Raw genomic sequence first — 16,969 nt, forward strand, 5'->3', positions numbered from 1 at the left:
CCAAATCTTATAGTGAGTAAGAAGTTTAATTTGACAAACATCCAATTTTAAAAATAATTATAGGTTTAATTCAGTTTTTAATTTAACCGTTTAATTATTTTAGATATACATACTATCTTTTTACACCTTTTAAAATTTTTAAATATTATGAATATTTAAATTTATATGATGAAACGAGTTTGAATTGACATAAATAATGTAAAAATCATTAGTTCAAAATTCTATAATGAATTAAATTTTAGTTATATCCAAAACATGTTTGTGTGAAATGTATCAAAATAATACTTTTAATAAAACTCAAAAAATATATATTTGTATAAGATTTTTTATTCATTCTCCAAATAACTAAGATATTATAACATTAAAAGTCTCGCATATTCTATCGAACAACATACGAGATATCAGATATTTCTCAGCTTAGCAATCGTATTCACAAGCACAACTATTTTTGTTATTTTCGGGGCAAAGGCCATCCCCGGCGAACTTCGTACCACAAAATGTTTTGCATTCTTGAAAATTGCATGGCTTGCTAAGATTTATGATCGTACTACACCTTTTTGGTCCCTCTCCCTCTGAAGTTGCCAAAGCTGAAAAAACAAAGAACTTATTTTTAAATAAGCTTACAAAAATAATTTTAGTATATTAAATAAACGTACGAGCATATTCTATTTGATAATAATTAGTTCAAAAGTATCTAAACCTAAAATTTCAAAAATTATGTGATGGTACAATAATATTAGTTGTAAACGAATTAACCATATATATCGATCACAGTCGCAATGGTTTTTTTAATGAACTAAATAAATTATATATAAAACAATCAGATGCACCGATTGCAAAAGAAAAAAAAAAAGAGTTTTACTCTCTCCGTTTCAAAATATAAGATGTTTTGGAGAAGTTTGTTGTTTCATAATATAGGATGTTTTCAGATTTCAATGCAACTTTTAGATTAGTTTAGTATTTTATATTATACAGTATTGTTTCTGATTGGTTGAACTTTTAAAAGTAAAGACTTTTTAATCTGCGTGCTTTGCTTAAAACATTCTATATTTTGAAACGGAGGGAGTATAACATGTTTAATGAAATCTAAAGGTTAAATTACCTGAGAGAACAAACATGGAGATGAACAAATACGAATACAAAAGTTTGGACATGACTTGCAGAAAAAAAAAAATAGAGGATCTGTTGATCTATTAGTTTTTTTTTTTTTTTGGAGAAACTTTTTGATATTGAAAGTGGGAGGATAGACTTAATATGTTTGTTTATATAGATTATAGGCGACAAGAGAAACGTACATTTAACCCCAAAAAATAAAAACGTAGATAACCAAAAAAAAAAAAAAGAATCTCTTCTTGGGAACATATCTACTAAAATTAACGTGAAGGAGAATCTTTTTTTTTTCCTTGACAACTAATGTGAAGGAGAAGAAAAAATTGAAAAATCGATTTAGTACAAAACCCTATTATACATTTCCTTAAAAAGTTCTATTCATGATATCTTCTTAATTTAGTATGCTTAGATTATTTTACGTTACGCAATTATGAAAAAGAAGCAAAAAAATCTATTCACTTTAATTATTTTCTTAATTTTTATTTCTGCTTTCATATTTTTACGTCGATAAAATAAATATTTCGAAGATGACTTATGATCGTTATTAAGCTTATTAATAATTTAACTAATTAAAAACTTTGGTTTAGTAAGAGTTATATAACGATAACTATTTTTTTTTTAATAAAACGATTTTTATTAATGGGCCGACCCAATGGGCTTAGGCCTGAAATTACAATCTGACAGCAGTTACAAAACAGAAAATTTTCCGGCGAACAGAAACAGATAAACAAACGATAACTAAATATTAATTTGGGAGAAGTCACTTTCTCTTTCTAAATCTCTCCAATGGCGTCTCCTCTTAGCCTTTCGATTTGGTTCTTCTTCTTCTTATTCTTCGTCTTCTTAATCGATCCTTCCATCTCTACTCGCACCACTTTCATCAAACTCCCGGGAAGCGACGACGGATCTCGCTACTGCGACAGTTGGAGATTAGCCGCCGAGACCAACAACGCCGGAACTTGGGATGTGATCCCGTCCGTCTGCGTTGATTCCGTCGCTGATTATCTCAACGGAGAACAGTTCTTATCCGATTACAATGTCATCGCCGATTACGCCATCGCTTTCGCGAAGACGGTTGAAATCTCCGGCGACGGCAAGGACGTGTGGATCTTCGATATCGACGAGACGCTCCTCACCAATATCGACTACTACAAGGCTCATAGTTACGGGTATGTTCTCTCTATTATTAGCCGTTCGATTTGCTTTACCTATAATGTGATTTTAAGATCAACGGTCTTGATGATTGTTAACTTTTGGATCGTTGACCTATTACTAAACCTGAATTTGACGGTTATATTGTAATTGTAGCGATTAATTTTGGTGTACCGATCGGTTAGATTGTTCTTTTTTTTTGTGTGTGGTTGGTTTAGGTCTGAACCATTCGACGTGAATAGTTTTAATGAGTGGGTGGTACAAGGAACAGCTCCAGCTTTTGATGCGAGTTTGAGACTATATAATGCTCTCAAGAAACTTGGTTTCACTATCATTTTGCTAACCGGACGAGACGAGGATCAAAGGAGTTTCACTGAGTCAAATCTCCGCGACGCCGGTTATTCCGGTTGGGAACGTCTCCTCTTGAGGTAAAGCTATACCAAAACATTCCATACCAAATTGGTGTATATGTAACTAATCTAAAAGATTGTGATTGCAGAGGTCCAAAAGATCAAGGAACATCTGCTACAAATTACAAATCAGAGCAGCGATCGAAACTGGTTGAGGAAGGTTTCAAAGTCCGAGGCAATACTGGTGATCAATGGAGTGATTTGCAAGGTTTTGCTGTTGCTGATCGTTCTTTCAAAGTCCCAAACCCTATGTACTACATTGCTTGATCACCCGGTTCTGACTTATGTTTGTTTTTCAAAACGTGATTTGGGGTTTTGAAAGAATAATCAATCAGCCAATTTTTAGACATGTAACGAGTAAGAACTTATATATCTTTTGTAACTTATATGATTATTTCAAAGAACTCTCCATTGTACCAAAATAATGTAAGAGACTTGTGTAGTGTTAGTTTATTGATTATATATTTGTTTTGTATTTTTCATAAGTACAACCGGAGAAAAGCTTAGAAGAAGCTCATCCTCTACAACCTTAACCATCTCTCTTTCAGGAAGACTGACCATAACCACTCGGCTCTTTGGTCCCTTACCTGACGGTGAGGGAAGCACTATGACTTGTCCACCTCCAGCTACAGGTCCTTTAACATAGCAAGACACGTGGCTAAGAACCAAATCTTCCTCGAACATAACTGGACGCGGATGAGACATGTTCTCTATATTGGTACACACGAGATCCGAACCATTACATATTGAACCAGTATTATTGCTACTCAGCCATTCGATCAAGTCCATGACCGTGTCGTAGTCTAGTCTCTTAGTTATGTTCTGAATCTCTTCAACAGCGTGAAATAATAACATTTTGTCTTTGGTTTTAACCGGTTTGGAATAGGGAACCCTGTGATAAATCATGCAATTACCAAAATAACTTTGGTCTAAACGCAGTAAGTTTCTAACGTCTAAACACAAGGACATGTTCATGAGCTCGTTTCTCTTCCCTTTCGCTCGACTCACGCATATCCAAAAGAGTCCAGCCAAAATCTCAAATGTCGAAATCTCTGACTCATTCTCTCCAGCTCTAACCAACGGGTCCGGGAATAGAAGAGTAACGGTGACCATATGGTCCTCGGACACGTTTGACGGTGAAACCATTAGAGAACAAGATTTGATGTACTGGCTGATCAGTTGGTTGTTAGAGACCAGTCTCTCGTTAGCAAACCGGCGAGGCGGCAACGGGTGGAAGAGTGGTGGAGCCATCATGGAACGAGACAGAGTTAAATCTGCCCAAGCTCGAATAAACATCATTGCACACACTGAATCAGCTAAGAGATGGCTACAACTTAACCCAATAGCTAACCCACCACGTTCAAACTCGGTCACCTGTAAATAAAAAGAAACCAATTCATAAGACAAAATCTGACCTAACTAAACCAAACCAGAACAAAACTGGATTATACATACCTGAACATTAAAGGTAGACCAATAATAATGAAGTTGGTACATGTCTTCCCAATGAACAAGCTTGAGTTCTTCCTCTCTATTTACACTCCTAAGCCATTCCTCAACTGACCCGGCTGCTCTCGCCTCCACCATCCTCACGCCAGCGTCGTTGCTCTTCACCTTCCACCGCAGGTTTACATCCTCCTTCTCTTCCGTACCATCAGTCTCCTTAACCAATCTCCCCGTTACAATCGGATAACAATTGAGTGTGTATGCCAATGACTCCCTTAATTTTTTTGTGATTTCTCCCGGTTCTCTAGTCTTGGAAGACCGGTAATAGTACACTAGACGAATATGATTTGGTTCCATGACATGGTCCAAAACTGAAAACTGGTATAATCTCCCTGGTTCGATCGATCTAGTGCTCACCACGGTTCTTTTGCATATGAATCTCACATGGTCCTCCACCATTATTGTCTTCTCTTTGGCAAACATTTTGTGTTTTGTTCTTTGGTTACGAATCCAGTTTGATGTGCTTGTACATTTTCGTATATACCATATATATATAACATGTGCGTTTGTTGGTATGTATTTAGTATTCACATATAATTTCATGTTTCTCAACACATTCTTTTCCCATGTACTAAACAACCCTCTCCTAAGGGAATGTCAAATTTTCATGGTCCCTTAAAACATGTTTCTGTTACGGTCGGATTCCTCACTACCCTTAAAATAAAATTTGTGCCCTGGCTGATCGTATTGAGTAAACAACTTACATATAGTGGCATCTTATTCTTATGTTAGATTTTACAAAAAAAGAAGACATTAGCACAATTCGATTACACAAAAGATGGCTTAGCTTTAACATTGAACAGGTTACTAATTAACTAATCAAGTCACAAAAAGGATACATCTTTACGCATAAACAAAGCTTCTAGGATCAAAATCTAAACTATTATGGAAGAGATGAAGTGTACTGATCGTTACCCTCTTTCAATCCAACACTTATTGCAGCACAAGCTAAAGGCTGCGTCGGAATCCTAAAACAGCTCATAGCACCGCCGGAATAACCAGAACAATCCGGCTGAGGCCGCTGTGAGTTCCTCCCGGGGATACAATTACCGACGAAATCAAACCCGAAACTAATCCTGGAATAACACTCAGAGCTAAACCCAGAGAAGAAGTTGAAAGAAACAGTGAGGTTAATCAAACTCCTCAACGAACAGACCAAATCAGGAACCTCGCCGGTGAATTTATTGTGGGCAAGATTCAAAATTTCAATCGCCGACAAGCAAGAGATGGTCTCTGGGACATGACCCATCAATGAATTGTAGCTTACGTCAAAGACTTGGATCTCAGAGAACATACCAACTGATTCCGGTATACAACCGGTTAACTGGTTATTCAAAAGCAAAACTTCCTTCACCCTCGAACCCGTGAGGCCAAAACTAGTCGGGATTTCGCCGGAGAATCTGTTGTTCGCGAGATTAATCACCGAAGCCGGAGAGTTCCCGAGGTTTCTTGGGATTTCTCCGGCGAATTGGTTGTTGTTGAGGAGAATCGCGTCTAACCGTTTGTTGAAAAGCTCTTCAGGGATTAAACCGGAGAAACTATTGAACCGGAGATCGAGGTATTCCAGGTTTGGGATGTAGAGTGTGACTAAAGGGAAAGGACCTGAGAGTAAGTTGTTGCTTAGGTCAAGTTCTTGAAGTGAAACTAAGTTCTTGAAAGAATCTGGGATTTGGTCTGAGAATCTGTTACTGTTGAGATGGAGGATGTTGAGGTCTGAGAGTAAAGCGAGGTCTCTGACAAGTGTGCCTTTGAGGTTTGCATGGTTAAGATCTATGGAGGTTATTGTTTGACCAGAACAGAACACACCTTTGTAAGAACAAACATCTGATCCAACCCATGTTTTAAGAACACCTGATGGATCCTCTGTAATCGCTGACTTCCAAGCTTGGAGTGCATTGTAAGCTACACTGTTTTGAACTGATCCTGGACCTGCATTACGGTTACCACCGTTGTTGTATCCGCCGCCAATCCAAACGCCACCGCCGCCACCGATTCCGACTCCAACACCGCCTCCTACTCCAAAAGAAGCATCTGTCTGAATCAAACCACCCAAAAAGAGGACGAAACAGAGAAGCTTTAAGTTGTTGTCTTTCTTCTTCTTAGACATTTTTTTTTCTTCTTTCTTCAAAATAGCTTTTTGTAAGAGTTGACACTTAAGGAAAGAGAATGAATAGTGATTGTTTCAGTGGATTAATGAGGATTGTGTCATTGTGTGTATGTGTGTGTGAGTGAGAAAGAGAGAGAGAGACAGATTATGAAAAACAGAGTGAATGTGGTTGAAGAAGCATTGATGATAAGAGGAAGGGGGGACAAGATTATCAAAAAGAGGTCTGATTTTGTTCCTTGTGTAGTTATGTCACATTTGCCTTTGTTTTGTTAAGTTTACTGTTTGTGTTCAACTTATGATTGCATGAATCATATCACGGGTTCATCTTCTTTTGCCTTTTGTTCCATTTTTATAACTTTTAATGCATTTTAGTGTAAATAATGGATCACATGTTTTCGAATCACAAGAAAACTCTTACATCTGTCATTTGAATGTATGCACTAGTTTGATTAATACTGGTTTAAACTCTACCTACTATACAAGTTCTAATTAATTGCCAATCTTTTAGACAGAAGATGTAATCAAGAATCTAACAATAAATAAAATAAAAAAAGAAAGAAAACGAACAGAATCTAGATGAGGCTATAAATAATCAAAGGCATAGCTTGTGACTGTGGTGAATATGGGTGTTGTTGACTTGTGTGGGAGAGAGAGAGAGGTTTTGATAGTGTGAGTAACTGCATCACATGGAGTGGCACAAATGCATTTGTGTCTTCATTTAAACAATTTCATCTAAGCTGCATTCAATCCAAATGTTTTTCCAATGCAGTAATTATTGAGAGGAAAGCTTTACACTCCCACAATAAATAAATAAATAGTATTTTACTTGATCAAGCTAAACAACAAAAATTTGTAGATTTCCAAGCATTCACTATAAAAACAACAAACACAAAGATATTAACAACGAAATATTTCTTTATATTTTGATGTTATGTTACCACTGTTTTATGAATATACCATCGCTCAACTATTTTATTTATTTATAAGTTGATTTGACTATTTACGTCATGAAGTCTTTTTATATTTTCAGTGGTGAACATAAAAAGAACTTTACAGATCAATTTTTTTTTTTCGGGTAGAACAGTACAAAGATGACTGATCTATTAAAAATTAAGTTTTCACTTTTCAATACAATATGAATGAAAACCAAATAGGAAAAATAATTTGTGGTCATTTGTAAAACAAAATCGATAAGTCGTTCCGTTTTTTGAGATCTGTATACCGAAAGTGGACGTGCATGAGGGCTTACGAACATTAGTAATCGGAGCGTTACAGTCTTTATAGACAAATATATATCCGTGATATGTGGTAGGTAGGTTTGGTTGGATTTGCTAATATATTATTAGTATCCAATACGGGAGTGAATGAGATTTTCATGTGAATGAAAAGCAATAAAGTAAAGCCGACAAAATTCCGCATGCAAATTTGGATTGCACCTACTTCCCCATTGGAGATTTTTTTTCGTCGAACAAAAGAGAGAAAATGACTTCAAGCCAGCAGAAAAGGAAAAATATATGGCTTGGTGTACGTTTCATGTTTTTAAGTCGGTTAAGTTTTTGTTGTTAGTAGAAAACAACTTTTATCGAGTTAATATAAAATTTAAATCAATCGGATTTTGGGATATTTCTTGAATCAAAGTGAAAATTTTGATTAGTTCAATTTTTATTTTTTATTTTTTTTCAGTCTCTAAGGTAAGAACATACCCAGTAACAAAATAAATTGTTGTTGTATATATTAGCTAAATATTTATATTACAAGTATGAATTTTGCGTATACGATTACTTCATTTTTAGATTCAGTTTGAAGATCTTAAGTACAGAGACCTACTGGGAAAATAATAATCATGAAGCGTACTCAAATGAAAGTAGGCCTGTAATGGGCTCATTAAACCCAATTCATAAGAAGCCTAAGAGGTAAATTGGACATTTGTTAATACTACATTTAAAATATATATATATATATATATATATATATAAATATTACTCATGTACTTAAACAAATTTCTTCTTTTTATCATTTGCCAAAACTCTCTGCCAAGTAATCATGGAGTCCACATAAAAACAAACAAAGCATAAGCAAAAGGAAGAAAATTGATTCTTGGAGTCTTTAACGTTAACTCTCTGTAAAGACTGACCATGCTGCGTACTTAAATAAATAGTTATACTAAATGAATATAAAAGTACAAAAACATAATATCAATTTTTGAATATTTGTAAGTTAAAAACGATTTCGAGGAATATAATATGAGTTCAAAATATGAAATGGGAAATCGAATCCATTTGTCGAAAGGAAAAACTAAAATTATTTTAAAAGAAGTAAAGAAATAAAGGTATTTATTGTCTGTTTATGCCTTTATTCCAGTTTCGAAATCCAACCATGGCAAAAAAAAGGGTCAAGTCTCATCTCATCTCTCCCCATGTTGATTATACTTTTTCCTCTCCCAATGTCCCATGAACACAAATAAACCTGGAGAATATTAACTACTAAAACCTTAACCTCGTGGATCGATATTGATAATTTGCTATCTTTATACTCTTGGTAGTCAAAATTCTACATTAAAATTATTTCCTAGTGTAAATGGGATAAAAATCTTAAAATTGATCGCATAACATTTTTTCGGTAGACTAGTATAAATTTGTTAAAAGAAAAACCTTGTTAACGAAAATGAACTAATTAAGATATTTTAACTTCTGAGTTCTGAGCATGCACACAGAACACGTAGAAAAATCAAACGATGAATTAGGCCGTTGTAGGGGTCATTTGATAATATGCTAGAAGAGACGAGAGGAATATGGAAAATTTATAGAGAACAAAGCATCAAAGGTTGGAATGTTATATGGAGAAAATTAAAGACTAATAAAGAGACCAAACATAAACATAGACAAGTGCTTTTGTAATATGGCATTACTTCTTATATTCTTTAGGTATATATTCCATGATTCCACAATTCAAATCTTCTAACCGGAATCAATTTCCCTATACTCCCATTTCAAACCAACCAAAACTTACACAATCAAACATTTTTCAGAACTTAATTAGTTTTCATCAACATATATTTATTAACATTATCATTCCACGGACTTTACAATAATTTATATTTATTAACATTATTAAACCTTAAAATTATCCTATAAAAGTCGACTATGCGTATATATAGCCAGTTAACCACTAATCTACAGATCAAATTAAATCTGAAGGTTTATGCCACTAGACCACTAAGATCATGACAGTTCGAAAAGATCCCAAATTCCCACCCAAATGTATGGTAGTATTGAGTTAAAAGGTCAGACATAATACTCTTAAACATATAATTTGAGACGAAGGTTAGATGATTCCATACACAATCAAACTGACCTTTCGTAGATATATAAATGTAATAGCATCAAATTTCAAGTGACACTTGGGTTTCAGTGCATCGGATTGCCAAAAGGAGAAAGAACTATTCATAAAGTATATGGAAAGTAGTAAAAAGCAAATACTACTAGTATTATTTACCAACATATATATTAAACAAAAAAACCAATAAATTATACAGTTCATCCTACTTAACAAAACAAAGAAAAGACATAAAAAGAAATTAAAATAACAAAAGAAATGAGTTTAAAAATAAACATACTTATATCTAATTTTATATGGTACTGTTGATGACTTTCATGCAATTTACCTTGCTTCTTTTCTTCTTAGTCTCTTTGGAATATAACAGCTTTTTCTCTCATGCTTTTTTTTACTTTGGTTTCTTCTTTTTTTTTTTCCTTTTTTTGCTTTTAATATCAAAATCCTCTTGAATATATCACAAAAGACGCTTGATTTTTGGTGCTGCTTAAAAAACCCTCCACCATTTTAAAATCATGCATATATAACTTGATTGGTCCAAGATCGATCTATATACCACCTTCCATGGAGATATCATGATGATGATGATGATGACCATCATGATATATAGCTAGGTTTGATGGTAGAATCTTTTTGTGATGTTGGTCGACACGATCATCAGAATGGAAAATGGCACAATTACCCATGATGATCTTGGTTGTCAGAAGAGTCAGGGGCTGACCAAAACGTGGAGTACTTCAACCATTCTGCTTCTTGTTGGTTCCCCAATGATGATGACCCCTGCACCAATCCAAATCGCTTCTCAATACACACACACATATACAAAAGTGTGAGGATATCGAACTGGCCTAAGTAGTCTATCACATTCGGTGTGGTTAGAAACTAACTTTCAAATCCAAACCGGACTGACTTTCACATACACAGTACTGGCCTGTGATAGTCTTTCCTGATCCGAAATAACATGAACCGACATTAGACCCAGGAAAAAAAAAACCTAATCTACACACCAAAATCCTGTTAGCACTCCACAAATGGGGCGTATATGTATAAACTTACATTTAAAAAAAAATTATAGACAAAATAATAAGAACCTTCCATCAAATTTTAGACAGATTAAAAAAAGAAAGGAACGCAGACATGCNGTTGGTCCAAGATCGATCTATATACCACCTTCCATGGAGATATCATGATGATGATGATTATGACCATCATGATATATAGCTAGGTTTGATGGTAGAATCTTTTTGTGATGTTGGTCGACACGATCATCAAACTGGAAAATGGCACAATTACCCATGATGATCTTGGTTGTCAGAAGAGTCAGGGGCTGACCAAAACGTGGAGTACTTCAACCATTCTGCTTCTTGTTGGTTCCCCAATGATGATGACCCCTGCACCAATCCAAATCGCTTCTCAATACACACACACACATATACAAAAGTGTGAGGATATAGAACTGGCCTAAGTAGTCTATCACATTCGGTTTGGTTAGAAACTAACTTAACAAATCCAAACCGGACTGACTTTCACATACACAGTACTAGCCTGTGATAGTCTTTCCTGATCCGAAATAACATGAACCGACATTAGACCCGGGAAAAATAAAACCTAATCTACACACCAAAATCCTGTTAGCACTCCACAAATGGGGCGTATATGTATAAACTTACATTTAAAAAAAAATTATAGACAAAATAATAAGAACCTTCCATCAAATTTTAGACAGATTAAAAAAAGAAAGGAACGCAGACATGCTGTCCCCCACGAAACACAATGAAATCTATTAATGTCTCTTACCGAACTTGTCTCGCGAGGTACTACGCATGAAAAAAGACTTTATACTATTTACATATATACACACATTATATTACATATAAGCATAAGTTGATATCCACCATCATTGCCTTTTAAATTTAGTTTTAAAATTATTTAAAAAAAGAAAAAGAAAAGAATCTGGTGAATTTTCTATTGTTTTTTAAAAGAGTAATTTATAGGTATAAAGCAAACACATCTCTCTTTCTTTATCTTTTCTGGTTTTGTTTACTTAACTGTGTTTTAACTCTTTCCAATTAAGTAAAGAATAAACGCAGAAGGAATATGTGTAGTCCTAAGTATCATTCTCATGCAAACTGAAAAATATATATATTTAAAAAGGAAAAGTTTTTTCTTAAAAATATTCTTCACTTTTATTCAAATATAACATACATTTGTCATTTTCGACTAGTTACAATCTCCTTATAAAAATATTATTATCTTAAAACTTTTACTTGTATCATCGATTTTGGTCTGTCTCACTTGTATATGATGACTCCCATACGATAATTCTGAATCTACGTGGTACCAAGCAACATCTTATTCAATGCATGACATTTTATTTAGGTGATAATGATTATATGTTTCATTTATATATTTTCTTAAAACTCATGATGGTAAAAAAGAGGTTTTCCCCATGAAATTAAGAGTCAAGAAAGGGATTAATAACTTACATCTTTTACATCATGATGAGTGGTAGAAGAAGTGCAGCCCATTATGAGTTCCTCCAATCCAGAAGCTGACCTTCCTCCCATCTTCCCATCATTATGTTCTTCTTCTCCTTCTTGACGTTGTTGCTGTTGTGTCTTGTTCAGTCAATAAAGACAAAAGTAATTTCAGACGAAAAAATATTATTATTTAATTCCTTAAGAAAGTTATCTTAAAACATTACTCATCTTGTCTCTCCATCACCAAAGACCACATTGGTTTCCTACTTGTTCTTAGTTTGGCTGACACTAAAAAGTGACTTAGCTTTTGTTCGCTTTGGATAATGGGTGGTTAGTTCGACACATCTTAATAGACTAAATTAAATTAGCATGCATAATTATTTATTAAGCATTGTAACTCTATTTTTTAATTTTATTTTCTTCACCAATATCTTATGTATACTTTATTTGTCATAATCAATACTGGTACAACCCAATTTGCATGCTTATGTAGTCCCATCATTGTTAAGTCACATGCATGCAAATATCTTCTAAACCTAACATGTGCAAGAAATACAATTTCTACTACTTAATTAGATACCGACATATATGTGTCCCTGTGTGTGGAAGAAGAGAAAAAAAAAAACCTCCACATAATTTAGGTAATAGTAACTATAATTAATTACCTTACAAAATCACAACCCTAAAATAAGTTATACTATGTTTATGTTTTTTTTTTGACGAACATATATACAATGTTTATGTTTTGTAAGCTTATATAAGTTTGATAGTTGCATGACTCACACCTAATCAATACTAATACTACGTAATTTTCTTTTGATTGTTATATAAAGGAATCATTGTGATCTTTCAGCTAACTTGGTTTCATGACATGAAACTGGTACCTACTCCTAGATAATTAAATACTATTAATAGTAAACATTTATAAGTTCTTTGGTAGAAGTAAAATGTTAAAAGAAAAGAAGAAGATTAGCTATTTTACCTGGTAATTTTCATTGGGAAGCAGGATTCGATGAACATGATAAGGATTATCGTCAAGGATATTAATGGAGGCATGATGAAGCGAAGTCGATGGAGATATAATGGTTGATATTGGATGTGTAGGCTGGCTTATGTTGAATGCATGGTGCCGTTGTTGTTGGTGTTGTTGATGATGATGGTGATGGTCATTAGCCATATGATGTGATGTTGATGCTGATGCCTGGTGACGATGATGACGATGACGATGTTGTTCAGCCATAACACCCTCACATGTAGCTTGCCCGGTCTGAGGAGTTTCCCTCCTCGCCACCTGAAAAATCATATAATTTAATTGCTAATTAAAAGAATTTTTATATATTTAATTATATATTCCATAATCTTTTTTTTTTGTTTTGGTGAAAATTCCATAATCTTTTTTGGACCGTTGCGGTTTAGACATTGTTTTCTAGAGTTATCACGTTGGGTGAAACTTTGGGCCATATTGTTGTTAGTCAAAAGTTTATTAGCACCAACCGTTCATTATTATCACGTCGGGTAAATTATTTTTTTTCATAAAAATTCTTTGGGGTTTCCCTTTTTTTCGTCAAAAAAAAAAATATATACAAAAAAATGAGCACTTTTTACTTGCAAAACAGGCAAATAAGAACCCTAAGCATCATTTTTTATAACTAATTCACGTAAATAATTAGTCAAAACTAAATTGAATTCAAAATAAATCAAAAATCACATTGGATATATTTTTTTTAAGTCTTAGTCCCAGTCGAGTATGTATATTAAATTAGTTATTTCACTGAACGAGAAATCATAATTAAATTTTAAAAAAAAGGGTGCATACCTCATCAAAGCTCTTCATAAAGGGAACAAAGCTGAGTTGATCCATTGCATAACTCGGAAGCCCAGCCGCAACTGCCGCAGCCGCTACGGCCATAACGCCACCACCAATGCCGCCTACTTCATCTGATCGATTCGGAGGATTAACATTAATAATCTCTCTAGAAGAAGAACAACTCCCCCCACTAGTAGTCCCACTATCTCTCCTCATATGATACTCTCCGCCGCTACTCGCTTCACCGCCTCCGCCGCCTATAGCGTTCAAGCTAGATGTCGAAGACGACCAGTTGCATTGTCTAGGCTGAGTCTGATAAAAGATCTTAGACACAACTAGCTCTCCCTCTTTCTCTTCCTCATGTGTCCCCAAATGGTATTGATGCATTACCCAATTGGTTTTCTCCGGCTTTCGGTTCTTACCAAAATTGGTATACAAAACCAAAATCTTCTTACAACCTTTTTGCTTACCATTTACCATAACCGGTCTTGTCTTACCGGTCTTATGCCACCTCGTCTCACCCGAGCTACTACTTCCTTGCAGATTACTGTCACATTCCGTTTGGATCTTTCTTCGCTTTCTTGTTCCCGTCGTGTACGCCTTTGATGGTCTATGAAAGAAGTGTCTGCTTAAACCATCTCTAGTCACTCCTACCAAGAAAAAAAATTATTGTTAATTTATATGTTTCTTGTATTACCCAAAATAAAAAGATTCAAACTTTGGTATGACCCAAGTGAACAAAAGAGTTGAGCATTGGTTTGACCCAATTCTTCTTTGATACTCATATCAAACAATTATAAGAAAAGACATGCATGTGTGATTATAGAGAGAATGCATGAAGAATATATATATAGATTTATAGGTTGGAAAAATAAGGTAGGTATATAGTGTATGTGTGACCAGAATATTAAAAAAAAAAAACAAACGTTGGTGTGACTTAATGTTATATATATTTCTATAGTCATTACAACGAAGATAAATGTTGAATGTGATATATATGCATTGCATATATGTACCGGGAAGTTTCTCAGGATGAGTGTAGCAAATGCCGTCTTCGCCTTCAATGGTTGGGATGAATTCGTCAATGAGAGGGTGAGATTTAAAGTCTTTAGCTAAGACTTTCGCTTCTAAATGTTCAATCAGTTCTTGATCCGTTGGGTCAAATTTCACTCCTGCTGGTAAACCAACCCAATCCTGCTAAAAAGGTAAAAAACAAAGAAAGCAAAAAAAAAATTAATATAAAGATAAAGAACAAGAGAATATAAGTATATACAACAATACATATAAAGACTCGTATATAGACACGCTTTAAATTTTGGATTTCAAATTCCTGTAAGCGATAGAATAAAACAGAGAGCATCATTCTTGATGTTCTTCATTGATTCTTTTCCTCTTTTTTCTATTTTCTTTATAAAAAAAAAAACATTTGCAAGTGACCTAAACTGAGAAAAAGACGGTAGAAATTTTTTTTTCTTTTAAGTTAATGGGAAAAGAAAAGAAGAAAAAAAAGAATATTACTTACAGGTTTGCCTTCGAGCTTGTGACCGCAGCTAGGACACTTCTTGGATCCACAAAGTTGATGTTCTTCGATCTTTGCGTCAATTATATCCGAACCAGTCACCGAACCAGCAGGGTTACTCTTGTTCATCTCGATCTCTAATTTACTTCTTTGATTATTTTCTCTTATTCCTATGTGTGTAGGTGTAGAGATAATAACAAAACTCTTCCGATCATATCCAAGAGTTGAAGTATATGTATAGAGAGAGAGAGAGGGAGAGAAACAAGAGAGAGGCTAGAGAGAGAGAGAGAGAGAGAGAAGATTAGAAAATAAACCCTCTATTATTATAGAGAAGAGAGGCTACTGATTTTGAGAAGACAAGACAAAAGAGGGTTTTTCTTGAAAACCTAACCGACACAAGAAGATAAGACAAAGTAAGAATTTTATGGGGAAAAAACTCCCCAAATTATGCTAAAAGGAACAAACTTGGTCGAGCGGAATAAGATCTCAGACAGTACTGCAAATCAGGAATTAAAGAGAGGAGATAGAGAGAGAGAAAGCGAGAGAGAGAGATAATAAACGACGAAGGAGAAGGAGAGAAAGTGTGAGAGTTTGGGATGTGAAAGATTATAAATTAATGAAAACATTCGATAGATTTTTTATTAAAAGTATAGTATTAAATATTTAAATATGTATGTATGTGTGTATAAATAAATTATGTGTCTATCTCAAACTTTAACTGAAGAAGTAAGCGAGAGAAAAAGGAAAAGGTGGCTCTGAAACCCATTCACTGACCCACCTTTTATTTTGCCTTTGCTGGTTTAAGAAGCCGCTATGAGTCTCTGAAGCGGTTTGTTTACATTTATCTACAACTTCTACACTTTTCTATATTCAAAAAAATATTTATCGATGTATATATATATATGGACATGTATATGCTTAAAATTTTTAAGTTACAGTCTAGTTAGTTATCCTTTTCTTTTTACTGCTCATTCATTGCAAATTTACATATTCAGTTTGTATGCTATATGGTGATAAAAATTTCCTACAAAAAAATTCAAAAGTTAAGCATTTATCTTTATCGTCAGTTTCATGCTGGCAAAAGAAATAGATAGAATTTCATTACCATTAACTTTAACAAATACGTATTCTTTTGGATGATGAATTTTAAGAGTTAACATATTAAAGGTATTACATGTGTATATGTACATACTATATAGTGTAAGACTGTAAGTATATTAACTTAGAAACATAAGAAAAACTGAACATCGATTATGTGACATCGTTGGAAAAAAAGAAAACTACATCGATTTTGTATTGAGAAAAAGTCCGATATTATGGTCTACATATGAATATGATACATTAAAAATAGATATACTTCATACTTTTGATAAAGAATTTAAAGTCTTTCTAAGAGAAACGTTAGTCGTCATCACAACCTCTAGTAACTTCTATTTAAGGAATTAATCTAGTAATTTTGAATCTGTAGAAGGTTACAATTAGAACAGAAGAGAATAAACAACAACAAAAAGTAAAAAAGAAGAAGAGAGACGAAAAAAAAGACGA

The 16,969-nt window shown here is 34.0% G+C and overlaps 4 protein-coding genes across 5 annotated transcripts; 1 reads left to right on the plus strand and 3 right to left on the minus strand.

Annotated features, from left to right (window-relative positions):
- LOC104730412 (acid phosphatase 1) lies at positions 1,813 to 3,132 on the plus strand. Its single transcript, XM_010449572.2, has 3 exons — positions 1,813 to 2,279; positions 2,481 to 2,690; positions 2,762 to 3,132. The coding sequence occupies exons 1-3, from the start codon at positions 1,897 to 1,899 to the stop codon at positions 2,937 to 2,939; spliced, it is 771 nt and encodes a 256-aa protein (XP_010447874.1). The 5' UTR covers positions 1,813 to 1,896; the 3' UTR covers positions 2,940 to 3,132.
- Positions 3,108 to 4,619, minus strand: LOC104730411 (rosmarinate synthase-like). Its single transcript, XM_010449571.1, has 2 exons — positions 4,128 to 4,619; positions 3,108 to 4,046 (listed from the first exon to the last, which is right to left on the minus strand). The coding sequence occupies exons 1-2, from the start codon at positions 4,599 to 4,601 to the stop codon at positions 3,123 to 3,125; spliced, it is 1,398 nt and encodes a 465-aa protein (XP_010447873.1). The 5' UTR covers positions 4,602 to 4,619; the 3' UTR covers positions 3,108 to 3,122.
- LOC104730413 (leucine-rich repeat extensin-like protein 6) lies at positions 4,886 to 6,580 on the minus strand. Its single transcript, XM_010449573.2, has one exon. It carries the CDS (start codon positions 6,283 to 6,285, stop codon positions 5,062 to 5,064), a length of 1,224 nt encoding a protein of 407 aa, XP_010447875.1. The 5' UTR covers positions 6,286 to 6,580; the 3' UTR covers positions 4,886 to 5,061.
- Positions 10,761 to 16,000, minus strand: LOC104730414. Of its 2 annotated transcripts, none has more exons than XM_010449574.2 (6): positions 15,428 to 16,000; positions 14,922 to 15,102; positions 13,915 to 14,555; positions 13,081 to 13,389; positions 12,105 to 12,236; positions 10,761 to 11,009 (listed from the first exon to the last, which is right to left on the minus strand). In XM_010449574.2, the coding sequence occupies exons 1-6, from the start codon at positions 15,551 to 15,553 to the stop codon at positions 10,908 to 10,910; spliced, it is 1,491 nt and encodes a 496-aa protein (XP_010447876.1). In that variant the 5' UTR covers positions 15,554 to 16,000; the 3' UTR covers positions 10,761 to 10,907. The 2 variants fall into 2 exon arrangements, with proteins under 2 accessions (XP_010447876.1, XP_010447877.1); XM_010449575.2 differs by having other exon boundaries at positions 14,922 to 15,099; positions 15,428 to 15,999.

The sequence above is a fragment of the Camelina sativa genome, chromosome 12, assembly GCF_000633955.1.
Source record: "Camelina sativa cultivar DH55 chromosome 12, Cs, whole genome shotgun sequence".
Classification (NCBI taxonomy): domain Eukaryota; kingdom Viridiplantae; phylum Streptophyta; class Magnoliopsida; order Brassicales; family Brassicaceae; genus Camelina; species Camelina sativa.

Excerpts from the sequence above, each read along its gene's own strand:
- LOC104730412 (XM_010449572.2), top strand. The coding sequence starts at position 1,897 with ATGGCGTCTCCTCTTAGCCTTTCGATTTGGTTCTTCTTCTTCTTATTC. Across the intron at positions 2,280-2,480 it reads TACAAGGCTCATAGTTACGG|GTCTGAACCATTCGACGTGA; the intron begins GTATGTTCTCTC and ends TGGTTGGTTTAG. Across the intron at positions 2,691-2,761 it reads TGGGAACGTCTCCTCTTGAG|AGGTCCAAAAGATCAAGGAA; the intron begins GTAAAGCTATAC and ends TTGTGATTGCAG.
- LOC104730411 (XM_010449571.1), bottom strand. The coding sequence starts at position 4,601 with ATGTTTGCCAAAGAGAAGACAATAATGGTGGAGGACCATGTGAGATTC. Across the intron at positions 4,047-4,127 it reads GGTCTACCTTTAATGTTCAG|GTGACCGAGTTTGAACGTGG; the intron begins GTATGTATAATC and ends TTTTATTTACAG.
- LOC104730413 (XM_010449573.2), bottom strand. The coding sequence starts at position 6,285 with ATGTCTAAGAAGAAGAAAGACAACAACTTAAAGCTTCTCTGTTTCGTC.
- LOC104730414 (XM_010449574.2), bottom strand. The coding sequence starts at position 15,553 with ATGAACAAGAGTAACCCTGCTGGTTCGGTGACTGGTTCGGATATAATT. Across the intron at positions 15,103-15,427 it reads ACAAGCTCGAAGGCAAACCT|CAGGATTGGGTTGGTTTACC; the intron begins GTAAGTAATATT and ends TTACCTTTTTAG. Across the intron at positions 12,237-13,080 it reads TTCCCAATGAAAATTACCAG|ACACAACAGCAACAACGTCA; the intron begins GTAAAATAGCTA and ends TGACTGAACAAG.